The 22541-nt window shown below is 38.4% G+C and overlaps 1 protein-coding gene across 1 annotated transcript; it reads left to right on the top strand.

The window, feature by feature from the left end:
* On the top strand, window positions 1-21756 carry LOC149261336 (putative cellulose synthase A catalytic subunit 10 [UDP-forming]). Its single transcript, XM_089368535.1, has 5 exons — window positions 1-200; window positions 377-724; window positions 902-1427; window positions 21262-21537; window positions 21644-21756. Exons 1-5 carry the CDS (start codon window positions 48-50, stop codon window positions 21754-21756), a joined length of 1416 nt encoding a protein of 471 aa, XP_089224661.1. The 5' UTR covers window positions 1-47.
* Window positions 21757-22541: the final 785 nt, after the last annotated feature.

The following is a 22541-nucleotide window of genomic DNA, read 5'->3' as shown; positions in this document are numbered from 1 at the left end:
TTCATCAAGTTCAGAAGTCTGAAATATCATACGAAACCTTGACTGAAATGTTTGGTGATCAGAGCCCAACTTTTCTTGCATCAGTTGTGCATGCCATTGGCGGTGGTGCAAGTAGTACAGAATCTTTAAACTATTCAACCCAGGACATTCTGCAGTTGATCAGTCCCAACTATGAGGTCAATACTAAATGGGGTGAAGAGGTAGGACTCACGGTTTCTGACCAAAGAACATCACATCGCTCTTAAGATGGCCCCGCCCATGGGTCAATTTTGTGTTTTCTTCTAATTCTGAAGAAACTTACAGCAGTTAAACGCCAAAATAATCATAAAAATAATCAACTGACAACAACTTCTACATATTTGTATTTCTTTTGCAGGTGGGATGGATGTATGGATCATGCACTGAGGATATATTGACAGGATACAAGATGCACCGCAAAGGGTGGAGATCAGTGTATTGCTGTCCTCACAACCCAGCTTTCATAGGCACTGCTCCATCAAAATTGGTAGATGTCTTGGAGCAAAAGAAAAGGTGGTCTAAAGGAATGTTAGAAGTTTTCCTCAGTAAAAACTGCCCACTATTTGGGGGATATGCAAACTTGAATTTCCTGCAGAGACTTGTTTATATCCATATTTGTTCCCATGCTCTTTACTCCATACCACTTATGGTTTATGGACTTCTTCCCGCAGCCAGTTTGATCCTTGGCAAACATTTCATTCCTAAGGTAATGTTTACCTTACTCAATATATTCCTTGTTAAGTTTTTCTGATTTAGCTGCGTTTAAATTTCCATTATCATGAAATTACAGGGGCAATTGTTATGCGCATGAATTATTTCTATACCAGCTATGAAACCCAGTTTTGATTATCAGATACTAAAATTGGGGAATAGCCCATTGCAGGTATTAACAGTGGAATTCATTCCCTTCATCCTTATCTTTGGCTGCAATTACATATTGAGCTTGGTTCAGAGCAAATGGTTAGGCATTTATCGGAGACAGTGGTGGAACAACATGCGCATGTGGATGATCGTCATACTCACTTCTGACGTGGTTGCAACTTTTGAGGTTTTGCTCAACCTGTTAGGACTCAAGGAAGAAACATTCCTGATCTCTCCAAAGTCACTTCATGATGACCGCGACAATGCTTCTGCAAGTGAAAGTACAGCAGGGGAAGATTTTAGTTTTGATTATGATTCTTTTATATTCATCATCCCAGCTGTCTATGCGTTGTTCAACATATGGGGATTGATTAAAGGTCTGGGTATAAATTCCATGCTTCACGGAAACATATTAGTGACCGGCGAACTCTTGTGTGTGACTTGGATCCTGTTCAATCTATTCCCATTTGTCCGGGGATTATTTAGACAGGAGGGAGAAACCGGTGCTCTCGGCCTCACAACGGCTCTCTATTCATTTAGAATTGTTGGTACATGTGCTTTTCTTCTCCTTTTTTACAATGTTGTTTCAAGGAAATTATACAGCCGATAGAAAAGGTGGTCTCGGCTGCACAGAGAGAGAAATTATATCTATATTGTATTGTTTGTGCATGTTACTTTTTTGGCCTCCCTGAAGTGGCAATGAGGGGGCCCTTAATTAATTACTTCAAGGTGGAGCTCATGGCGTAAGTACTTTCATTTAGTATTCTCCTGTAAGAGGCTCTAGTAGCACACACAATGTAAACATTATGGAATTATATTTACTACAAACAATGGTCATGAGAGCCATTCATACTTGAGATTTTTCACGACATGTTAACGCTGTTAGGGATAGAGATTTGTCATGGCTTAACATGTTTTCTCGACTAAATATTGCTGTTAGGTATTGACATTTGTCATGGCTGGTTTGTTAATTCACGTGTTTTCTTCACTGATTGGGGTATTGACAATGCACTGTGCGGCTAATATTATGCATTAAAGGGGATTCCACAACATTCTGCATGAGTCTTGGATTGATCAGCTCCTTATGTAAAGGATGATTCTATGTTTTCTGGACTAAATATTGCTGTTAGGTATTGAGATTTGTCATGGCTGGTTTGTTAATTCACGTGTTTTCTTCACTGATTGGGGTATTGACAATGCACTGTGTGGCTAATATTATGCATTAAAGGGGATTCTACAACATTCTGCATGAGTCTTGGATTGATCAGCTCCTTACGTAAAGGATGAGTCTATGTTTTTTGTCATGATTATCGAGTGCCATGAGATGATGCCATACCTCTATTCATTCTAGTCCTGCCAATGGTAGTGATCATTTAATAACTGACAAGGTTTTCCCATATTATTCCTTGTGTTATGAGCAAAGCGGAACACACAATCCTTAGCGCCCTCATTTTTTCTATTTCTTGTTTATATCAATCCTTCCCAGATTTCCCTTGGAAACAACAACGAAACAAGGTCCATAAAACGAACGAACTCCCTTTCACTCATTACCCATGCAAAAATACCTCATCGTTAGCACCGCAGTTAACGGAAAAATACAAGGTATGTATGGCAGTTTGACTACTGGAGATGAAACAGAATTAACCCTACCCTCACCTCACCTCACCAATTACAAATAATTAACGCTTTTCCACTTGGCGAATCTTAACACACTACTATACCAAAGGTATTTTTGAGACAAAATAAATATTTTGTCTCAAAAACTCATTTTTTATTTTACATTAAAAATTAATATTAATTGATTTGTCTCAAATATAAGGTTTAAGACAAAAATAGGTTGAGACAAAAATATTGTAAGACAAAACGTTATGTTTAAGACAAAAATAGTTTAAGACAAAAATATTTTAAGACAAAAGTAGTTCGATACAAAAATATTTTAAGACAAAACTTTATATTTAAGACAAAAATAATTTAAAACGAAAATATTTTGAGACAAAACTTTATATTTAAGACAAAAGTAGTTTGAGACAAAAATTTAAAGACAAAATTATTTTAAGACAAAATTATTTTAAGACAAAATTAGTTTAAGACAAAACTTTATATTTAAGACAAAAGCATTTTGAGACAAAAATATTTTAAGACAAAACTTTATATTTAATACAATGACCATTTTAGATCAAACCTATGTTTATGCTTTTATCTTTACATAGAATGTGTCATCTTTGGGCATGGGGGTAATCAGTCTGTGCCCAATAGTACGCCATATGCAACCAATGGAAATACATTCAAGTGAGATTTCATAGGCATGCCACTAGGCTCAAATACACACGACCTTACCCAATGACAAATTTTCCTTTTTGTTCTAGTTACTAAATGAACCAACCATGGATCTTCATTCAATTCCCTAAGTAGATTTCATATACCAACAATATTTAGGTTGACATAAATATAACTAGAACCTAGATCAACTAAAATGGAAATAACTTGGTCATGCAACTTACCTTCCCTCTTAATAATGGATGTCTACTGGTCTGCTTGGTAGTTGTCCACTAGTACATAAACTCTCGGCATGTTCTGAGCTATATCACCTATTGTCCAAGCTTCTTGAGCACTATAGATCTTTGGGCCAACATTTTGTTGATGTGGATAATCCCTTCTTCTATGATGTTCACCAGAAATCCAACATTTTAGTGGCTCTCATCCCTCAAAGTTGGTCTACTCTAGTGCTAGTTGTTGCACATTTTCCTTAACAACAACGTTATATTTTTTGTTGAAATTGGTTTACAGGGGTTGGTTGCTTACCTTCTCTATCTTTGGAGTTTTTCTTGAGCTAATTTCTCTTATTTCTAGCATTGTCCTTTTACTACCATTTTCCCTCGATCTCTGGCCTACATTTTTCTTGATCATAATAGTGCTTCAACGTTTTTATGGCATCCTTCAAATTTAGTGGTTCCAGAAACTTAATTTTATCTTTGAATGCCACATGAAAGCCACTAATGAACCTTTGAATCTTTGCTTTCTCATGATTGAGATATGGTACATACCTCAATAGCAATAGGAACTTCGTGATGTATTCCTCATCTAATAATGGCCCCATCTTGAGTTCATAGAACTCCTTTTCATTTCCATCATAATAGTGTTCAGAAAGATATTGCTTTGCGAATAACTTTTCAAATTTTGTCCAAGTCAAGTCCCTCTCAACAATCACTCTAACATTCTTCAGATCTTCCCACCATATATTTGTTTTTCCCTTCAAGTTGTAGGTGGCAACTCTGGCTTTCATATTTTTAGAATAGTTATGTATTCTAAAAAACTTCTTCATGCCCAACAACCAAGATTTTTCATCCTCTACCTTCGTCATATCCCCATCAAATGTGAGTGGCTTGGCTTTCTTAAACTCCTTAGGTGTGTAATCATTTTCCTTTCTTCCTGGATGATGATGATGATGGTGATGATTAGAACAATGATAGTTCCTCCTAGTAGTAGAACTAGATGGTTTTTTAGCATGATGCACATCAATGTTGGCTCCTCCTCTTGGGGTGCTCATTGGTGCATCTCCCTTCAAGTTGTCCTAGCTTTTAGGCTTAATCCTCTTCCTAGAACTTCCACCATCTGCCTCATTGGTATACTCCTCTCATCTCTGAGGGCTCCTTCTATCTCTATAACTGACCCTCATCTCGGATTGCCTCTACCTCTGCAAATCTAAAAGACTTTTCATAATGACTGCATTTATCTTAGCTTACTTCTCTTCAGCTCTCACTAGCCTCTTATTATCTTCCTTGAAGCTTCTAACTTTAGCCCTTAGGCTTCTTAGGGTATCCATCCAATCTAAAGAGTGAATCCCTGCCCCTTGGTTAACTGATATTTCCTCTTCATTGACCCTGACCTCTTCACTTCCATAATGAGACTACTAAGAACTATACTGGACCATTCCAGTCCTCATTTCTACTTTGGCTTTGTCTTATGCTACTTATGATGTGTTTTCAATCACACACGCTATTAGACAATGAAAATAGATAAATAAATACATAGTTATGGCCATGAATTTGATGCTCATGGAGTTGCCATGGTAATCCCTGCTGTAACAAGGAAACCAAATTAACATACTCGTGATGTTCAATATCTCACATGCATCAATTACAATTCAAGTAATTTAAGTTGTTAGTGCATAATCATTAAAATAAATAACCAATTATATATAGGTTCCTACCCTTATAGAGTTTCCATAACAATATACTTACAACAAAATAACCATATTAGCACATAACTATACCAATTTACCATCTAAAGTTTGCAGGCCAGCCAAATTCATAATTTATTACAACTAGAAATATGTTTAGTCATGTTGATTGCTAAATTTTTTGTTGTTCCAACATGTCACATAGTGAATAATTCCCATTTAGGTATGTTATTAATTTATTTAGACTATCTTTTAAACCTAACATCTCGCTTAGGTAATTTCTAAAAATCATCACTTGCTCATGATGATCCAGTCCAAGTGTTGAACCTGGATGTTCCAATACCACTTATGCAACCCCATCCTACCCTTTTTCTCCAGTGGAACGGGTTTTTACTGAAAATCCAACCCCTCTGGTTCAACTAGAGGAGTGGGATATTGGTTTGATAGTATTCATTATTTTATTTTTGCATAGGAAAATGGGTGTGTGTTTGTGTGTGTATTTATCTAAACATTTATTTATCAACATATAAATAATATTTATGATTTTCACATCACTTTTCACATCACGTCACTATTCACTACCAACTATCTCCCCGCTAATTTGACGGTTATTGTTCATCGATGCCTTGTTCCATGTGTTGTGTCGATGCAACTTGAATGACCAATAATTCTAGCAGGGATCAATGCAATCAGGGTTCAAGCTCATGGCTCTACCCCCCACATTGAGCAGCCCTCGTCTCCTCTATCAGATCCAATGGATCAAGAGAATTGTTCCACCCCCACTTCCCTTCCCGGTGATGTCACAAGGGAGGGGTGTCGCAACATGTGGGTTGTGGGCCTTATCTTCGCCCACCCTGCCATTGATTGGTCCATGAGGGATGGTCTAGGGTGCCTGTTTTGGTAAAGTCACCCTTCCCTTTCCCAATCATAATATGGTGTGATATGAGTGTGCTAATTAGAATCCTCCATGTCTAGGTCTTTCCTCCTACCAAGGGAATCAACATGTCTAATTAATTTATATGTTGGTCCACTTTGTTGCAATTCTCTGCGCCAACCTGGCCCTTTAAGCATGGGTTCATTTTTTCATTTGTTTCATAGGTTCTGCAATCTAGGACATCCACACCAACATTTTTTCATGGCCTCTATGGGTCGTTATCCCTTACTAGTTCTACCCCTCCTGAGCTTACGATCAAACTTATCTTCCAAAGCCCACTGAAGTTGTAAAATACCAAAAGGGGCTTGAGGAGATCAACACTCCTCAATGATCTATGGGCCAAGGCATACCCTCAGGGTTGTAATTCCATAACTAGAAGCACTATGAAGCTTGGCGATGTTCACCCTCTAATCTAACGTCGACAGTTAATATGTTTTAAAGAGGATGACATCCTTGGCATCAACTCATGCCTCATAAACGCACGTACATCCATTTATATGTATGCAAAGACCATGTCAACAATTTGTCTTCGATGTAACTGTTATTCTGTAATAAAAGGATTCGTATACTAAATATTATGATGGTAGAATTTGGTTCTTATGGGAAATTTATATGCCTTTACTCTGTGCACCATTTTATTGTTTATTATGTGATAATCTGGTTCAGTTGTATAGGTACTATTTCCAGTTCTTTAACCTTTTTCTTAGCAGGTTAATTAGTCATGTTTAGAAATGGTACTATCACATATTTCAAAGGTATAATAATTTAAATTAGAGAAGAAGTATACCATGTTCAACACAATCATGAGTACCATTCAGTCTAGAACACAATACATATTCATTTCTCATATACATGTGATTTCAATCCAAGAGTGTAACACATGATTAATGGCGTTGCAATGCATAAGAGCACTTATCTCATGATGCTTTGGGAAATTGAGTTTTGGATGAGGACTCTCCACCCAACCTTAGCCAATTATAGCTAAGGTCACTTGCAACTATCATCCTTGAGCCAGATTTTAGAGAATGAGGGGATTGGTTCAAGGATAAAATGCCAACTTTCAGTTGAAACAGGGACTCTAGAGGACCTCCCTCCTACACCCACCAGCCACTCAGCAATCAAATGGAAACACAGGGATTTGAAATGCCCAATACCTTCACTCAAAACATACCAAGGGAATCTTGAGAGTAAATATCCACCCTTAAACAAAACATAGTGGTTCCACTCACTTAAGGGAATCCAGAGCCCAATGTAAATCAATAGCAGGAAGTTTTGAGAGTCTCTCCATCTAGGAATCAAAGGACACAATCCTCCATCTACACCACTGAGGGAATCCAGAGAAAGTCATCTCCATCCTATGGCTTTACAGGGACTCGAGAGGCATTGTTCCTCACCAAGGACAACCACCTGTTCACCAATATTTCAAACCAAAAACATAGTTTATTGCCATTCCTCCCTCTTCTTGTTCAATTTTGAATCTTATATGTTGAACAAGTGAGTGGATAATTTTGTCTCTTCCTGATTGAATGAGAGAGGGTGTATCTAAAAAATGAGATTGAACCCCTCTCATTTATCTGTTATCTTCTCTTCTGTGTTGGGATTGATTTTTTTCATTGCTACTAGCAGAAACAACTTCATTAATTTAGTTCTTCTTTCCTTGTAAATGTTTCTCAAGGAAACATGGTCTGCCTACTTCCTTCCAACCCAAATTAATTTCTTGACTAGTCCATTAAGGCTCACCAGCTATCTGTTTAATGAGTGTACCAAAAATAATTTAGATTTCTGCACAAGAAACCCATTGACATCCCAAGAAAGCAACCCCCTCTCAGCTCTTTAATCTATGTCCTTTACTCAGATCCCTTTTTAATATTTAATTTTTGTAAACATGTATACAATGTCTTTTACGAGAGAACCATGGTTGGGGATGTCACAGGGTTTTCGAGAAAAATACTTTCAAATATGAAAGGATGATTCTTAGGGGTGGATTTTATGTATAACTCTATAGATATTAGTTAATGATCTGACCCTACGTGTTAGGGTCCAACCCTAACCCCTTTATTTATGTAATAAACCCAATAGGGTCGAGTCATAGTCATAGTTAGTTAAAGAGTCAATAAAGCCCGTATTAATAATTGTAAGTGGTTAACCCTCATTTAAGAAAGGGACCACAGTTAGTTGCAAACAGGCCATAATTAATAAATAAAGTGGTTAACCCATGTTATGCAAAGGACCACTAGTCGTTAGGTTGTTGAATGTCATTTAGCTATAAATAGTCGTAGTTATAAGGGAAAGATCATCGAGTCTTATTTTGTAATCGAGTTATGCTCTGTTGGAGGTTGGCCCCTCGAAGAGGCAAGTGAACATTGCTTTTATCTCTGAATAATAAAATACTTGCTATATTTCTCATTTTATTATGTGTTCTAGGTTGTATTTCTTTGCATATTTGGTATTCTGGAATTTCTCGCAGGTCAAGAGCATAACAAGCGGTATCAGAGCACTTTCTAGGTTCGTGGTACCTCCATTTTTGCAAAAAAATAAAATTAGGCCAGAGACGTGTTCTGGCATCTTTAAACCAAGTTGAGCACATAAACATGTGGATTTGGGGAGGCATGCATGCAGGAAATACAAGAGGTGGCCACGCTTGTTGGACTCCCTTGTAACCCCTGTGGGTATCCCTTCGAGTAGTACTACATTAGATAGAACCATGCATGGACTACACTTCCATGTACCCTCTGGGTATATCGAAATCCCCCTAGGCTCAATTGAGACCTGGCCTTAGATAAGCCATCAGTGGTCTTGCTGCTACAGTACATTGAGAACAATACTTGAGGAGATTACTTGTGCGTATGATAACGTATTTAGGTAGTATGTCTAAGGGTACAGTTGATCCTCCTTAGTTAATTTCCTGAAATATTGGGCTGAGTATTATTGTTGGAACCTTATGTATATTGCGATCTATAGCACCTGATAATCCTTTGTGACCATAGTTTCCTCAACTCTCTGAAGATCGCCCATTATCTTATATGCCAGATCAGATCCACCAGTTGAGGTTCTACCATAGCAATACAATTCAGATCTAGGTCCTCCCCAGGATGCTTACAAGAGACTTAGCCCATAAGATTCAGGACAAGGAGCTGATCACAGTGGTTCCATTCACTAGTCAGCCTCATTTTTTGGGCAGTCCCAAATTTTTTCGGAGTGACTTCAAGTGACCAAGATTTGTGTATGGTAGAAACCAGAGCTCAAGTCATGGCCAATTAGAAGATCAAGTGCCTTGAATCAAGGTTGGATTCGTTCAAGGAACCACTGGAAGAAATTTCAAAATCGCTTCAACTAGTCACCAAGAGCATGACAGGGTATCATCAGGAGGTGCATAGTATTGATGAACACCTCGAAGGAGAATATAGCCATCATATTCACTTCCATGGAAATCACCAACATTCCCACCCTCGGCCACCCAATTTGGACATGTATAAATTTGATGGCTCTAATCGGGCAGTATGGGTAGCACAAATAGAACAATATTTCACCCTAAATGATATGCGCAATTATCAAACTAAGCTACGTGTGGGAGCCCTTTACTTGGACCAAGAAAGATGGCAATGGTGGTAGTGGCATGTGAAATGTTATCCTAGAAACATAACGTGGCAGGTGTTCTCAAAATCCCTTTCTTAATTGTTTCGAGTTGTTTCAGAGTGGTTCCAACTTCATTCAATTTTGAGAAAGTCAAATTTTAGATCCCATTCAAAACTTAGTGGTTATTGATTGAACTGCTTCTTTATAATGAGTCCTAGACTTTGACTTCCAATTTTTTAGGTGCAGTTATTGCATAATCATATTCCTCATGAGACTTTGCAGCAGAAGTTGATCTTTAATCCATTGCAAGCACTTGACCTAGCTTAGGGAACCATCAGCTACCCCTCCCAAGTTGCACCTCAACATTGAAATTTTCTTTTTCAGTAGACATTCATTTTATCCATTAGATCATTTCTTCCACTGTGACAGTCCAAAAACACCCCTGCCAGCATATGCTTGACAATCCATCTCATCTTTATTGCTATCTTATAAACACTCTTAAATGTTGTGTCTCCAATATAAAAGAGGAAGAAAAAGAAAGGGCCTTCTTGGCCCTCTTCACAACCCACAATATGTTTTGCCTCTCTCTTGTGCTTACACTATAGTCTTCTCGCAGCTTCGGAATGGTGAATCTTAAACACAGTCTCATGATGTCCATTCAGGGAAGCATAATTCACCCTTTGTTTGAATCAAATTACCCCCCTAGCATTCCCTTTACCTTTACATGCAGGCATATATTTTCCTTTTGGATGACTGTTAAGCTTCCCATCTCTATTTCGCCTCCCTCTCCTACCCTCATGAACCCGATAAGCTGAATTTAACCAATCTCAATGTATCTGAGATAAACAATCCATCCAACTTAGGAAAGGGCCTTCCGGAAGCAATCAAGATCAAAGTGGACCAATGGACCCATATTCAGCAGTTGGACTACGAACAAATCCCGTTCAAATGTAAGGTATGCCATGAATATGGTCATTTTGCTAATAGGTGTAGTAAACTAAAAGAAAATGAAATGAATGAAAATGTTGAAGCCAGTGAAGACACATGGGAACAAGTCAAAAAAAAGAAAGTAAACGCCAAGCAGTTTGGCCCAAAACCAAAGCCTCCCCCAGAAATCCAAACTGCATCCTTCTCCTCCCCTCCCATCTTGACTCAGCCATTACCCTCTACATCAAACCCCTTCGAATCTTTGGAGGAAGAAGACCCCTCATCCCCCCACTCTCCTCCTGATCCCCAGGAGCCCCCTCTCCCTGAAAGCCAACGCCAAGACACTATCGAATCTTCATTGCCTCTTACTATTTCCTCTCAGCCTCTTCTTGATCCTCCCTCAACATAATCACTAGAAGGTCATCTAAAGATCACGGGGGTTCTAGTGAAACCTCCAAGAAACCTGGCCCAGGCAAGAAATCTGCTAAGCAGCACAGGGATGAGAACACACAAAAGGACATAGCAATGGGAACGCAGACACCCATAGAAACTTATATCCTGGGGCAGCATGACAAAAAAGCAATCAGCAAGGACCAAGGGGGGCGAGCACCTCCCCACATACCGCATATCCAATGATGAAAATATTATCTTGGAACATCAGGGGACTTGGGCACCCCTCTAAGGTAGCAGCCCTAAGGGATCTTATCATTTCTGAGACACCAGGAATTATTATGTTACAAGAAACAAAACAAAACCACAAGGAAATGAATAAAGTCATTGAGCAGCAGAGACAGTATAGAGGAAGCATTAGTGAGGCAAGAGGAGCCTCAGGAGGAATAGCAACAATTTGGAATCAAGGTATATGGAACTGTATTTCGGAAACAATAAATCAACACTGGATCAAAACAACTCTGGAAAATAAAGCAGATCAGCAAGCCATTATCATCTACAACATCTATGTGCCGAATCACTGCAGAGATAAGGATAGTTGTTGGCATGATCTAAAAGATAGTCTGGACACGGAAGAGAACACTAACATTATTCTAGGTGACTTTAATTTAATCCTCCACGCCAATGAGAAAAGGGGAGGCAGTTTTATGCCTAATCCATATAGAATACAGTTGGAAAATATCATGCAGGAGCATGATCTTATGGATGTCCCTCCAAAAAACCGATGCAACACCTAGAACAACCACAGGATGGGTGCTAGTAACATCATGGAGTGGTTGGACAGAATTCTCATCAATATTACACTTCTCTTTGCTTTCTCCATCAGATATGCTAACATTCTAATGTGCTCTGCCTCCGACCACTTCCCAATAACTCTAATGCTGGAAAATCATAGGCCACTTGGGCCCATTCCATTCAGATACAGTTCTCTCTGGAATGATATACCAGCAGTTGCAGGAATTGTTTACAGCTCTTAGATCCAACACGTGGAAGGCTCTCCCGGTTTCATTTGGGAAACAAAAATACAGAAAACAAAACAAGCCATCAAAGAATGGGCTAAAACAAAGTATCAACAACCAGAGAAGGTAAAAAAAGAAATTAAGAACAATCTGGAGAGTATCCAAAGACCAATAGAGGATAATGGTCGTTCCCAAGAGAAAAAACAACAGGAAAATGAACTCTACTTACAGCTATACCGAGTTACCAGAAAAGAGGAAACAAAATGGAGGCTCAAGTCGAGACAATTATGGTTACAAGGGGGTGACAAGAACTCAGTTTTTTTTCACAAGCAAACAACAGCCAGAAAGATAAGGAATAATGTTAGCTCCACCCTAGATGCAGAAGGTGATAGAAAAAGGACTCAGGAAGCCATTCGAAGAGCTGTTACAGATCACTATTGGGACTTGCTATAGATAGGCTTAGGATTTCTTTCATTTTGCTTGCATTTAGATTTAATTCTACATTCCTAGAAGTCCTCTTATCAAAGGGGAAAAATTTAGTTGTGGCTTGGCTGAGCCCCAAATCAACTTAAGGATCACTTTCTTGTGTGATCAGTAAGAGCGTTGATCTGATGTCTCTTCTCTATTGGTAAGTAAAAGGCATACTTTAAGCCATTAGTGATAGAAAGAAGGTAACTGGACCTATTTTAACCAGTTAGAACCACCATTTCAACAGAAAATGAGCTGCTTTAAGTTCCCAGCTAGGTGGTCTCCCTTATAATGTTGAGGCAGAGAATTTCGAGCCTTCAACAGGTACACAGACACAACTCACAACTATCATGTGTACTCTCCTTGGGTTGGAAGTATGGAAAGGATATGGGGAACTGTTTGTCTCTCAGGGCAAGTTGCTTTTCCTTAGATAAATCTCTGTGTATGTGTGTTGAATCTTGATGCATGTTGATGATATGAGTTCTCGATCGTGAATTTACTTTTGCAGATCAGTAGAGTAGCTTCTAGTCTTGTGATTTAGAAAATTTCATGAGCAGTTAGAATTTGCACATTAATTTCTACAATCCCCACTTTTAAAAGTAGGTACAATAAAGCTTTGAGTCCAGGGTTTAGGGAAGTCTTGCTTGATTGTTAAATAAAAAAGGACATGCAAAGCAATTTTTAAGATTTTTGTTTGGTAGCTTTTGATGTTCTTAAATTTTCCCTTTACAAGTTTTTTAACCTCAAACTGTATGTTTTCTAAAGAAAAAAAACTTATTTCTTTATAGAAAAGGTTTGAATATTCCTCAGATTAAGGGAAGTGAGAATTGACTTCTTTAGCAATGGGGGCCAAAAGAGATTTAAGGTACCAATCCATATAGACACAGTCTTAGAATTCAGGAGCTTTACATATGCTCCTCCTTCTATGTCATTCTTGAACATGATCAAATAGGCCAATGGAAAAAGTTTGACGAAAAGAAGTGAAAATTTTGTTACTAGTGTCATAACAAAAAGGTAACTTGAAATAGGTTGTAAAATCTTTGGCAAGAGTCACAAAAGTGGAATGAGTGGATCTGGTTTGATCAACATACCACTTAACAGTAGCTCCAGTAAGAGTGCAGTAGAAAAGGCAAAGACAAATGGAGTCCTATATGATAGAATTGGATGGACACCACATATGGAATGAGTGAACATGATTTGTGGGATCTTCTCTAGGATTAACTTCAAAATTGGGGATGTCGGAAGGAATCTTGGTAGGCATAACTGGCCAATTTGGGTCATGAAGAAGGGGGTCGTTAATGAGTTGGCTAAATTAGGGAGACTCAAACTAGCCATAAAAGGAGGCAATGGAGTAGTAGTGCCCATATTAGTGAAGGTTAAGCTAATGGGGTTACCCTAGTTAGTACTTGGGTTACCACCTTGGTTTCCCACACCCGCATTGGTGCTTGACATGGTGATGGTATAACATTGAGAAGATGTGGAATGAAAGGAAGAACTGGAAGAATCAGTAGAACTAGAGTCAAAATGAGGACTCAGAAGATGTACTTTAACTTGACGAGGAGTAATATGTCCTAATAGAAACTGAGGGTGAAGGCCTCAAATTCTCTGTGACAAATGCCTAGGGGGCACAATGATGTCAAGACAATGATGACCTTAAGGACTAAACAGTGATGATAGGAGAAAAAGAGAAAAAAATAGCAAGTAAACACCTAGCGCAGTGGTGCCAAGTGTAAACCAACTATATTAATGATGCTACTCCCGCAACAGTCATTGCCCACTGAAACTACACAATTATGTCTCTCAGGGGCCATGAAGAATGATGACATGATAGATGACTCTCAAGGAGCTAAGGAGAAAAATAAGAAGACCGAGAAACCGAAGGTATGAGAGAATATCAGTACCGCATGAAGAATCCATCTGATAAATAACCCTTTGGAGGCTAGGTATGGAAAAAAAAAGCACATCTTTTGAAATACACCTCTTAGTGTAGCTTAAAATGTTTCTTATCATTGTCGAATCATTCTGTCTTCAATGACATGCATGGTTGAAAGAACTGAAATTCATTCCATGTGTTTCCTCTTAATGTCTCGCTCCCTTTCACTTGTTTATTACATAACTTAAAGATGAAGAGTATTACCATTTGTTTATTTAAGCTACGAAGGTTGTGACCAACATGATCTTATGACTAACCAGGCATGATGCAAGGAATCCTAAGTGGGATGAAATATGTTTGATGATATGTATATAGTCAGTACACTCCTTTGCATTAATCCTTGCTTTGTACCTTACATGTACCCTCACTACTTGTCAGATTTGGCTACTTGCTGCCAGCAGTCTCTTAGCTCTTTCCTGACAAAGCAGGGGAAGGAATTTCCTTCAACCTGATTTATTCAAGGCTCTTCATAGAAAGTATAGAGCTAAGAGAAGGAGATGTAGAATCTCACTATAAAACTCTTCAAAATACTTTGCATGTTCAAATCTATCCAAACGATTACGCTGCCACTCAACAACATTGTCAATCTTGGAAGACTCAAGAAAGATCACATCTCTAGATATTGTAAACTTCTTATTCACTTTATCATAGAGATGGTATTCTTTGGAGGTATGAGTATCCAAAGAAGATACATTTGTGACTCATTGCACTAAGTTTTTTTATCTGTTCCTTAGGTATCAAGGCATAACAGGAGGAACCAAAAACCCTGAGATGCCTCACTGAAGGAATGTGGCCATACCACATTTCATAGGGAGCCTTATTTCTGATAGCATGAGATGGACACCTATTCTTGGAGATCAGCCCTTGAATCAGATGGCAGAACTGGAAAATATCAGAGCTTGGTTTCAGGCCAGCAATCTGGAAACCCTTTGGGACATCTCCAATTGGACAAATGATGCAGAAAGTCTATGGGATGGTTTGAATTTGGGGGAGGTCCCTCATTGGCTGGACGTTGAAGCCAATTTATTGTTGGATTTTCTCCAAGGCAAATCTCCCTTAAAGGCCTCTTCTAAGGACAAAAGAGGGTGGGGTTCTCTTTCAGGCTCTTACTCACCAGCAGAAGGTTACAAAAATATGATGGTTGTCCCTAGCGTCCCCTCAGAGCCAACTCAATGGAAATTTATTTGGTCTTCTCCTGCTCTCCCCAAAATTGACTTCTTTTGCTGGACTCTGGCACATAAAAGTATCCTCACTAGAGATAACCTGAGGAAGCGTGGAATGGAAGGTCCCTCCAAGTGCCCTCTTTGTGCATTGGATGAAGAAATGCCTAACCACCTGTTCTTATTGTGCCCCTTTGCTCAAGAAGTTTGGAAGGGTGTCCTAATGTTAGGACCTGACAAAATAGAGCTTCCAGGAAATATTCAGGACCTCCTAAGAAACTGGGCCAAGTTATCCCCATTCTATCTCTCCAAAAAAAGATCCCTTCTCAGGTGCAATTAGCCCCCATCCTCAAAAAAATCAGAATACTGTTGCCCAAGTTCCACAAAATCTCCTTCTATCATGTTCTAAGGAAGTTAAACTCATAGGCGGACTTGGCAGCCAACCTAGGCTCTCTCAGGAATAGGAGATCTTTGTTAAGTAAATTATGTTGAATCGGACTGCAGCATTCCTTAATTTTGGAGTTGTCTGGGCCTCTGCTCCTTTGAGAATTTCACTGATTTAGATTCTCCAGACATCGGGACTGTACCATTTTGAGCTGGCTGCTGTTAGGAAACACGGACTCATCCACAAGGGAAAATTCAGAATGCAACCGTGGCATTTTCGATCTCTGTTCATCGTTGGAACTCACTGCTGCGTCTGGGTAGGTGCTGGGGAGTTCACGAGGGCCTCTTCAAGGCCAATTTACCGCTCTTGGCATTCTTGAACACTATATAACACTCTGACAGACATTTCAAAAAGAAAACGCAGTGATTCTTGGGATGATCCAGCACTTCGGCGCGTTGGATCTTCTCTCTGCAAGCTAGGAAGCAGAGCTACGTCACGGAAAGCAAAAGCAGCAGAATTTCAAGGCACCATTCTAAAACCAATTCAAGTTCTTTTTCAAGCCTCTATCTGCATTCACAGTGTAACTCATTCAGTGGACTATTCAAAAGCAAAATCTTCTTTCCTCGCCGACTGTAACAAGGAAATACAGGGTTTCAGTGTTAAAGTCCTCGGTAGCTGATTTGCCGAATTTTAAATAAAAACTAACTGTTTATGTCAAAAAAAAAAATGGAGAGCGGAGCGCTTAGGGTTTGATGTTGCTCTGGAACTGGCAGACCTTCACAGACTGCGTTGTTCTGCCATTAACCTTTAGCCATAAGGCAGCTACAACACAATAAGGAACAACTATTGCGCAATGGAACCCCCTCAGGGGGAGGACATGATGCCTCCCCCCGCTGATACGAAAAACGGCCTGCGATAGACTGAAAATGTCAGGATGGACCATCCAGAAGATACAGCAACATAGAATGAAAATACGCCAACAAATAACAACACAAATGAAGAACCACGAGTGACGTTAAACACCTGCAAGCCGGTAGCAGTTGACAAACCCAAAATCGATCTCCCAAGTCAGCGCATCAACATTCAGATCCAGTTTATGAGGGATCATGCTTTGATAGGAAAGTTCATTGGCCTTTGGCCAACGGAGAAAGCTTTGCATGGATGAATCGTAGCCAAATGGAAGACAAAAGGGCACATAACACTGCAGTTAGGGCCTAAGGGCTTCTTCACTGCCATTTTCAATTGTCTGGAGGACCGAAACATGGTATTGGATGGAGGACCATATTTCTTCAACGCAACAGGGTTATACCTAAGAGGATGGATCGAGCGCTTTAACCTAGACATCTCCTAAACTCATGTCTGTTAGCAACCCGACTTTGGGAGAAGGTTAGCTTCAGATGTCAAAGAGATGGAAGAAATAAGGAGAATTCAGCCAACACTATTCATTCTTTAGCAGTGTGACAAATCCATTTTCACATCCAACCATAGATGAAGCACCATCAGTCGAAACCGCTATTAGTTTCTCATTTTCCAACTACCTTGTTTCCTTTAAATTAACGATGGTATCATATATAGTCTTTCCTTTTCCACTAGGAACAATAATCATTTTCATAAATTGTGTGACTGGAGGGCCCAAACCTTTTAAATCTAGATATGTAGAATACACAACAAGGTGTTGTTCCAAACCATTGTCTATACTTTCATCTAACATTATAGAGAAAAAGGGATTTTCTAACACTTTTCTAGTTTTCACCTCTTCAAGATAATTTGATATAGAGTGAATTAATTTAGTACCTTCTTTTCTATTTATGTGGGAAGAATACTCCACTCGAGAAGGAATATTAGGCATCTCTAGATGCATTTGAATATGAAAAAGATCTTCATAAGTAAAAATTGAAATATCTTTTTTTGCAATAAAATATGCTAACTAAATGGTAGTTCTGACCATTTCCTTATTAGCCTCACTTATAGCCACTACGTGTTCTTTAATGGGAATTTCAAACCTTTCAGTGTCATACAAATTTCTCTAAGTTGATGTTTGATGAATAATGGATTTTGCATGAGTTATCACAACATCATATTTAATCGTATTAAATCCATCTCCAATACCCCATGGACCTTGAGCCTTGTATTTCTCACAAATTTTACACTTCATATGAGTCTTGTGATATTCAACATTGATACTATACACCCAAGGATGTTTTAGTGTAGCTTAAAATATTTCTTATCATTGTCGAATCATTTTGTCTTCAATGACATGCATGGTTGCAAGAACTGAAAGTCATTCCATGTGTTTCCTCTTCATGTTTTGCTCCCTTTCACTTGTTTATTACATAACTTAGAAGATGAAGAGTATTACTTTTTGGTCATGCACATCCTCACTAACTATCTTGGGAGGTCTGTAATAGTTCCTTTCATGCACGTCCTCACTAAATATGTTTTGGGATGTCTGTACTAGTTCCTTGAAAATTCTTGTTTGTCAAGGCTTAACTACTTATGATCTTAGGTGCTCAGAACAGTGCGACAGTTTATGGCACTCTCCAAATCACCATTCTTGGAAGGATCCAACAAAACGACTTGAGAAGAAGATGAGAAGGGCACACTCTTATTGGAACTAACCTAGAACTAGTGGAATTGGTTGGTCCCAATGGTTTTAGAGTTGTACTGGTCTAATTTGGTGGTTCAGATTGGTTAAGGTTGGTCTTGTATTGAAGTGACCTTAAAACACCAAAGTGACTAGTTCTCTACTAAACTGACCAATTCTAAAGAATGTAGTGCAACATAGATTGTAGTTGTGCATATTAATCCAAAGTTCTTATAAACTTTACCATGTTCATAAAATGATTGTTGTTCTCAACCTATCAATTTATCAATTTAACTTTGAGGACCAATAAGATAATTGATGGTCCTATTTGGCCTCTTCCCAAGGTAGGCAAACCATATCATTGATATTATTCATACAATATCTTTTTTCCATTCATTTATTTGATTCATATTTCCAAGATTTGAAACCAATGCTAGCATTAGTTTATAAACATTAAATGCTACCTATAACCATGAAAACACTAACCATAACCATGGAAATACTGAAGAGGGCCAGATGGTTGTGTGCATGTTGGTGTGGTGTATAAGGAACAAGACACTTGTTAGTCTTCTTATTCTTCTCCTGAGAAAAATCAGTGACTACCTTCAGATTTAGTTGCAACTTCAGACTTCTTTGCAGGGTTCACAACCTCTCCTCTACCTTAGCTTGACAACCCAACTTCAACCAAGTATGCTGAGAAAATGTCATATTTTGATTCTTGTAACACTTATCCATTAAGTAGAGCACTTACTGGAACAAAATACCATTATGGGGATATTCCATTCTAGTTCAACAAGTTATATGATGTGGAACTATCCAAATAGAGAAAACAAAAGCTTTTTCACACTTATCAACTCTCCAGTTTTATTAACCCTTCAATCTTGTCTTCATGTAATCAAGCTTTAAAGCAAAGCTATACCTAATCCACTCCCATAAGGCATCATAGCCTATATGGGAATCTCTAAACCCACCCCATTGGAGGTGTCAATCCTGATTTCATGCATCTATTGGACTCAAGACTAGCTCGCATATTGATTAGTCCACTGATATATCGAACTTATCCTCATGAAAGTGAATTGGAATAGACTAGATCTCATGCAAATGTTGAAATCAAGGTGTCTTGGATGGTGGATTCCATGCACCAATCCTATTTCATGTTGTTGTTTTTGGTACTTGCAGTATCATTTTAATGAAATGAAACACTAACCTTCAAATAATCAAAATAATCATTTTCGATGTCAACCTTGTCAATATTATAACTTCATTTGTACTCTTATCACATGCTTATGTCTTTTCTTCATTGTTGTAATGCAATCAATTTAGTGTTTAGTTACAAGTCATCACCATAACAAAAACCATAGCAACTTTTAACCTTTAAGCCTAATTATTTCCAACACTAGGATAATGTTGTAATTTGCTCTAATATCCTCTGTAACAAACCCAACACCTTGAGTGTTATCCAAGTGATGGGGTCAACTTCTTTGGAAACACACAAAGGGAGAGAGAGATATTATCAATTTAAAAGTTAACTTCCTTATGATAATGGTTATGGGTATCACTTGAGATGAACCCAACACCTTGAGTGTTATCGAAGCGATACGATCAACTTATCTCAAAACACACAAAGAGAGAGAGAGATTATCACTTTAAAAGTTAAATTCCTTGCAATAATGGCTACAGGTATCACTTGAAGTGTCATTTATGTAGTGATGTAGGGTACAGTGTCACATAGACCAAGTGATGTAGGATAGGGTTTAAAGGCTAGGTTAACTCAAGGGTTGGGCGCCGAGACTAGTGGATTGGTTCTTGGGGGTCTTGTAGCACTTGAGGGAGGTCTATAAAGAGTTGGTTAGTTAGTTCCACTTCCTTAACTGCACTTAGGGAGTTTAATCATATCAAAGTAACCCTTCATCACATGTTTACCCCGGTGGACCGATTATCTCGGGTAAATGTGGGAGGAGGGAGTTACATAATATAAATCCTTTATTCAAGTAGAAGCTTGTGTATTTATTTGTCTTATATTTGCATGCTTATAATTTCCTCTAACTAATAAGAACTTATCTCCACTTTTTCATGTAAGAAAATTGTGTCCTGATTTGTGCAATGACCCACTCAATCATGCTAGACATTGGGTCATGATTTGTCTTACGGATGCTTGTTTACAAAGGGAGACCCCTCTCGACTCCTTTAATGAAATTTCTACTCACAAGTCTATGAAATATATTGGATGACTATATGGATGACTATCAAATTATCACAATATATTAACTTGATTGTGTGGATATTTGTCTTCCACACTATGTTATTTGTCTTTACTAGACATACTATTTATATGAAATATGGATATTTTATTTCCCCATGGTATGTTGGTTTCTCTTGGATGTACTTTCAATGGTATTTTTGGTGCCATTGACAAAAAGTGTGGTCCTTGGTGCTCCTCCAATTGACCAATGTACTTCACTGGTTCCTTCTTTTAGACTTCAGCCAAAAGACCCAATTACCATGTTGTCGAACGATGTTGGTATTGGTACTATATTGTTCGCTAAAATAACCTTTATTGCTACTATATCGTTGCAATTTTTTTACTCTTGGCTAATTCAATTTCTTTATTTCCTCTTGCCCCAACTTAGATACATATGTGTAAAATTTTCTTGTGAGATTTCAGTTATGAGATGAAGTAATAAACATACATATTTGTGAACACTAGGAAATCTATTGCATCCTCACTTATTCAGAGTGTGACAACACAGCTCTCCTCTTCGATCTTTACCCCGACTGTCCCATGGGAATAATCCTCTTTGCGACGTTGTTTAATGGGCAATGCAGATGTGTCTGTCTTCCTCGGGATCCTCTCACTCATCGACGCCGAGGAACCATGCCCTTCCATCGAATGGCTGGAGGCGCTCCTGGCGGGTTATCAGTCTCCTAGGCAAGGAATGAGGGTTCATTTGTCGCCCCTTGACATCGGAGCTCGGTTTGGGGTTCCTATTCTGGATGTGGGTTACTCTGGTCAAAGCTTGGAGGCCTACCGCTGTCTGCAAATACTGAGGAAGTCAGGTGCTGCCTCAACCTTGGATTTTGGTCTACTTTGCTCGCTTTCAGGTGGATAAACTTTACCCTGTCTATTTTCTGGCACTTCTTCTTTGAAGTTCGTTTTCCTTTCTTGCTATGGAATTGGCCGCATAACTTTGGTAAATGGTTCACGCAGGTTTTGGAAGCGGTGAGACCGGAAAGCGCTATCGATTGTATAGGTGGGGCAGCATTCCAGTCGCATATGGAGCGAGCAGTCTCTCCGGGTATGTTGTCCCCTGTACAGACTGAGCTGTGGAGAGATATTCGGGTTTGCTTGTTAACAGTGCTTTTGCCTTGCCCTGCCTTTTAAGATGGTTTCTTCAATTTTGGACCTGGAGGGTTTCGTTTTTATTTATTTTTTTCCTCTTCCTGGTTAGCTTCTCCAAGCTTGCTCACTACCGGTGGGGGTTACCTTTAATTTTTGTAATACAGTTGTAAAAGAACATCAATTAGTTCTGTTTTACCTCTTGGGTTCTCTTGGCTCACTCATTTATATGGGCAGGCTCCTCGAACTACTAGATCCACCATCGTGTCCTTCCTTTTTATTGCCAAGAATTTATATATCAAAAAATACTCTTCATTCATATATTCATTAGCATCATCATTCAAATGAGGTATATATGGAATATCTTTAACATTATAAGTCTTTGATGTTTTAAAATATACATAAAAAAAAATTTAGTTGATTGACCCTTCCTTTTTGGAGGCATTTCTATTTAAATAATTTACCTACATGCAAAACAATTACAATAAATTGCAATAATCAAATAAAGAGTGAAGGAAGTATAGTCATTACATAAGTAAAGATGTCAAGATAATAAGGTGTAATTACTAAAGAATGGCACATTCCACCTTGAAGTGTTTATGAATGTGGAATGATTTTTTTTTATCTGTTTGTAATAGTAGAATTTTATTAGTCACTCAAATTACATTTTTGTAATTTATGATGATAAAATCCCTTCAATAAATATGATATTTATTATGGTTCATTAGATTTCTTTGTTTTGATGAATGCTCCTTAAAAAATTACTAGA

This window comes from Pinus tabuliformis, chromosome 6 (genome assembly GCF_031772625.1).
Source record: "Pinus tabuliformis cultivar Carrire ecotype Pingquan chromosome 6, CPIR1, whole genome shotgun sequence".
Classification (NCBI taxonomy): Eukaryota; Viridiplantae; Streptophyta; class Pinopsida; order Pinales; family Pinaceae; genus Pinus; species Pinus tabuliformis.
The sequence above is the reverse complement of the archived record's forward strand: the minus strand, read 5'-3'. Positions and strand labels throughout refer to the sequence as shown.